This window comes from Sinocyclocheilus grahami, unplaced genomic scaffold, assembly GCF_001515645.1.
Source record: "Sinocyclocheilus grahami isolate Dianchi unplaced genomic scaffold, SAMN03320097.WGS_v1.1 scaffold9462.1, whole genome shotgun sequence".
NCBI lineage: Eukaryota > Metazoa > Chordata > Actinopteri > Cypriniformes > Cyprinidae > Sinocyclocheilus > Sinocyclocheilus grahami.
The window spans coordinates 3,299-8,345 of NW_015512632.1; the positions used below are offsets into that span (position 1 = coordinate 3,299).

The window sequence follows — 5,047 nt, forward strand, 5'->3', positions numbered from 1 at the left end:
GAATGGATCCGCAAGTCTCACGTCTCGTCAGCCCCGTAACATTGTCCTTGTGGGGATTATTGTTTTTATTAAACATTTGCCTACGTATTAAAATACTATGGACATATTATGGAGGTTTTTTAACATCATAAAATAGTTTAAAGTATTGAAAGAGTTTTTATTATTATTGAGTTATTTCATTGAAAAAGTTCACTAAGTGGCAGTAATCAGCCATAAAACAAATATCATAGATTTTACCATGGCTAAAATCATGACTATCCATCCATTTTATGAAACAAAATATAGTCTTTATATTATTATTATAATGAATGTGTATGCCAATTTATCACATGTGCCAACCAGTGTTTTAACACGTTTTCCATTTACCCACAAAATTGTGAAGTTCTTTATTAATCTTTTTCTCATTCAGGGATCTCATCCATTCTGTTTGAGACACGCATTGGCTGCCTGGAGAAAGAAATTCCTGCCGAGACACAAAATTTCATTAATTCTATTGCACAAATGTTCACCTACAGCATGCCTGTGGTGTTCCTGCCAAACTGGACTCGCAATTACTTGCCATTTTGGCAGTGGTACATTAATGGCTGGGAGGGCATATTCAAATTTGGTAAGCTTATTAATTCACGCATCTTCTTCAGATAGACTACAAGAGATACAGGCATGTTTTGCAGTTTGATGATGTATTGTACTTATGGATTATGCATAGCCAGAAAAATGATTGACATGAAGATGGAGGCCATTCAGAAGCGCTTGGATGCAAATCAGGAGGTTGCTGGGGAGTATCTCACCTACCTGCTTTCCAATGTCAAGATGAGCAGTAAAGACGTTTATGGAAATATTTCTGAGCTGCTGTTGGCTGGAGTGAACACAGTAATAGACATTTAATGTATCTTTGACTATTTAAACAAAATACATATGAGTTTTGAAATGATAGTTTTACCTCTTCATGTTCTAGACCTCCAACACTATGTTGTGGGCGCTGTATCTCCTCTCAAGAGACCCAGAAGCTCAAGAGGCTCTGTATCAGGATGTAACCAGAGTCTTGAAGGGTGACGGAATCCCAACAGCACAGGAAGTGAACAGCATGCCTTACCTCAAAGCTGTCATGAAGGAAACATTAAGGTAAATAATGCTTATTATGGCATATACTATACACTACTGGTCAAATGTTTGGAATAAGTAAAAAGTCTTTTAAAAGAAGTCTAATGCTCACCAAAGCTGCATTTATTTGATTATTAATACAGTAAAAATATAAATATTGTGAAATATTACTCTAATTTAAAAATAACTGGTTCTAGTTGAATATATTTTAATATATAATTTATTCCTTTAATAGCGAAGCTGAATTTTCAGCAGCCATTACGCCAGTCTTCTTCAGTGTCACATGATACTTCAGAAATCACAATCATATACTGATTTGGTGCTCAAGAAACATTTATTATTGTTATCAATATTGAAAACAGCTGTGCAGCCTAATGTTTCTGTGGAAACTGTAATACACTACCATTTAAAAATTTGGGGTGAGCAAGATAAAATAGAGGGTCAGGGCAGGCAGCAAACAATCATAAACAGTATCTAAACAATTGAGGCAGAGATGAGTAGACAGGCAGCAAGGGTCAGAAACAAGGTAACAGTTGAGAGTCATACACAGGCAAGGCAATAGGAAACAATGGAATACTCAGAAATGTCAGCCAGGTGAAAACATAACTTTTCAAGGTGTGGATGTAAGTGAGCTGTTTGAATAGTCCGGGGAATGTATGGGGATCATGGGAAATGGAGTCCAGGACAAGAAAAAGGTCAATACTCAGGTGAGGAAGCCCTCTGGTGGTGAGTGGGAGGAACCATGGAGACTAGATTCATGACACAAAGAATTATGAGGAAAATGTATTATGAGTTCCACAAAAATATTAAGCCTTAAAAACTATTGATAATAAGAATCACAGAGACTAGGTTCATGACACAAAGAATTATGCGAAAATGTATTATGGGTTCCACAAAAATATTAAGCCTTAAAAACTATTGATAATTAGAACCATTATTATTAATTGATATTAATTGATAATAATTAAACACCACAGCAGCATATTAGAATGATTTCTGAAGGATCTTGTGACACTGAAGTCTAGAGGTGTCAAATGACTGCTAAAAATGTAGCTTTGCAGGCACAGAAATAAACTACATTTTAAAATATATTTGAATATAATTTTTTTATGTGTGTGTACTGTGTATATAAGAGACTTCGTCCAGAAACATGAATTATTCAAGAATTTTGACCAGTGGTGTATCATTGAGTATTATAATCTCTGTAATTTCATGTGCAGGATGTACCCTGTGGTGCCCATGAATTCTCGTCTTATTGCAGAAAATGATGTTGTCATTGGTGGACATTTTTTCCCTAAAAAGGTAAACCATTTCCATGTTGTTAGAATGAAAAAATGGTTGCCAGTTCAGAAATTTGCATCACTAAATCAGCTGTTTTTAAACAGACAACATTCACTCTGTGCCACTATGCGATTAGCCATGATAAGAAAGTCTTCCCAGAGCCACAGAAGTTCAAACCTGACCGCTGGCTCAGAGATGGCAGAACGAGACCCAACCCATTTGGGTCAATCCCGTTTGGCTATGGAGTCAGAGGCTGTGTTGGCCGTCGCATTGCTGAACTGGAGATGCATCTGGCTTTGGCAAGGGTAAGAAAGACAGATGTTTAATTTTGAATTTGTGCCAAACAGTTATATTACATTATAAATTGTGCTTTCTAATTGTATATTTTCATTCCAGCTAATCAAGTTGTTTGAAATCCGACCGGATCCAACTGTGGGTGAGGTTAGGTCACTCAATCGCACAGTGCTTGTGCCAGACAGACAGGTGAACCTTCACTTTGTGGAGAGACAGAAGACATCTTCTGAACAATAGCTAAAGAATACCACCATTTCAGCAAGATATAAGCTGCCTGTGTACATATATGAAAATGATCAGCTAGTGTGAATCATGTGAATGCGTCAACTATTTTACCTCTGTCTGGATATGATTGGTTTGTGCTTAGGAATATGTAATCTAAAGAACCCTGTATTACAACGTAAAACAAAAAACATTTTTCTCACCAAATTTTGTAGCTCTTTCCATTAAATTGTTGTTGTGAATTGTGTTTCGTTATGCTGATATATGTATTATATGAACTTAAAAATCAATTAAACCTTTTAATTAATCCAAAATCTCTCTTTTGTGTTATTGTTCAGTGTTAGTGGAAGGGGAATTGTGAATATTTATAATTTATCACCACAACAGATAAATATTGGAACGCAACTGATAGAAGATAAGCAAATGAAATTATGCAACAAATGAAATGACTAATATATCACCTTTAACACACACACACTAGTTTCCATGTTTTTTAGGGACATTCCATAATGGTGTTTATACTGTACAAACTTACTCTAACCCTACGCCTAAACCACTCAAAACTTTCAGCATTTTTACTCTTTGACTTAGACTTAAAGTTGTGGCATTTTCGTAGTATATTTCTTATTTGTGCATATCTATTGTCTAATTTGCATGTTATAAAACCTTGAGTGATAATGTTTTTTTAAAGCTTCGTTTATTGCAGCCCATTCACCTCCAGTACTTCTCTTCATCTTATGGTGTCATGCTCTTGTCTGCCTGTAGAGGCCGCAATCGCGCGAGACTCTCGTCGAATCAAGGGTTAGGGTTATTTACGAAGAAGAGAAATCAACATCCTGTCCGACTGCGACGAGAATAGCACCAAAGTATTTACAGTTGTTGATTCTTTTCGATTTGAGTGTTTTTGATTGTTGTACATATATAATGTAGATATATGAAATACATACATATAATATTAGTGCTCAGGTGGTTGGTTTTGGGAGTTAAAACGCTGAGATCAAAACTTGTTTATCATGACGTGTATTACTTTTTTGTTTTAATGTACTTTGGATTGTAAAATCCTTGTCATCTTGCCCTTTTGCCTCTATTGACACAAGGAACATTAGTGGCAATAAACTGTCAGTGCAAGGTAGTGATAAGCAGATATCAGCAAACTGAATGTTTATCAAAATGTGTATTGTATTATATATAGAATATATATTCAATACATAAATATATTCTATGTTTTAACAAAACAAAAACAAAAAAGGTTCAGTCATAAATAGCTAATACTCTAGTTTATCTTAATTTCTCTTTTGAGAGTTTTTTTTTCTAGCAATAAGGAATGAAGTACCAAATAGTTATGAACACCATAGAAAATTTGTCCATCTCTTCTATTGTTATTGGTATTGGTTAAGCAACAACAGCTGACATTATGCTCTATTTGTCTTTCCCGTGGTTTACAGTAGTGTTTCACTTGCAGAATGACCAGTGATTTACGGTTCTCCAGAGATTTGCTTTGTGTGTGTTAAATCATGTCCAGTAATTGCGTAAGTGGGACAAAATATTACTTAGCTCAGAGTGAAATCTGTTTTTTCTTCATAACATCAATATTATATTATCTATTATCTAACCTTTTTAGGTGATTGAAAAAAAAAACACATTTCTTTAAAGGAAAACAGCCATTGTAAACACAGGTGTGATTTTAAAAATATTCAAAACCCTTTGTTTGTTCGCTGTGCCCTGTAAGAATTGGAAGAAAGGTATTTTTTAAAGGGATAGTTCACCCAAAATGAAAACTGTCATTGTTTCTCCAGCCTTAAAGGGGTCATATGATGTTGCTAAAAAGAACATTTATTTTGTGTATTTGGTGTAATGAAATGTGTTTATGCGGTTTAAAGTAAAAAAAAACACATTATTTTCCACATACTGTACATTATTGTTTCTCCTCTATGCCCCGCCTTTTTGAAACACGTCGATTGTTACAAAACTCATAAGGTCTGAAAAAGCGAGGTGTGCTCTGATTGTGATCCAGTGCGTTGTGATTCCCTCAGTGAATACCTCAAGCGTGAGACAGAAATGTTACGCCCCTCACCTTACTGTTGATGTCCCGGCCGGAGCGACGAGACAAAAACATTTGTTAAACATGTCCAGTGGGGACATAATTACT

The 5,047-nt window shown here is 35.3% G+C and overlaps 1 protein-coding gene across 1 annotated transcript in view; it reads left to right on the forward strand.

Moving 5' to 3' along the window:
- LOC107578255 (sterol 26-hydroxylase, mitochondrial-like) overlaps positions 1-3,189 on the forward strand; it is a 4,596-nt gene extending 1,407 nt beyond the window's left edge. Inside the window, exons 3-8 of the mRNA XM_016264226.1 lie at positions 398-607; positions 707-870; positions 956-1,122; positions 2,322-2,403; positions 2,487-2,687; positions 2,779-3,189. Of these exons, the coding sequence (XP_016119712.1) occupies positions 398-607; positions 707-870; positions 956-1,122; positions 2,322-2,403; positions 2,487-2,687; positions 2,779-2,913 (959 nt within the window). The 3' untranslated portion in view covers positions 2,914-3,189. The remainder of the gene's footprint in view (positions 1-397; positions 608-706; positions 871-955; positions 1,123-2,321; positions 2,404-2,486; positions 2,688-2,778) is intronic.
- The last annotated feature ends 1,858 nt before the right edge of the window (positions 3,190-5,047 follow it).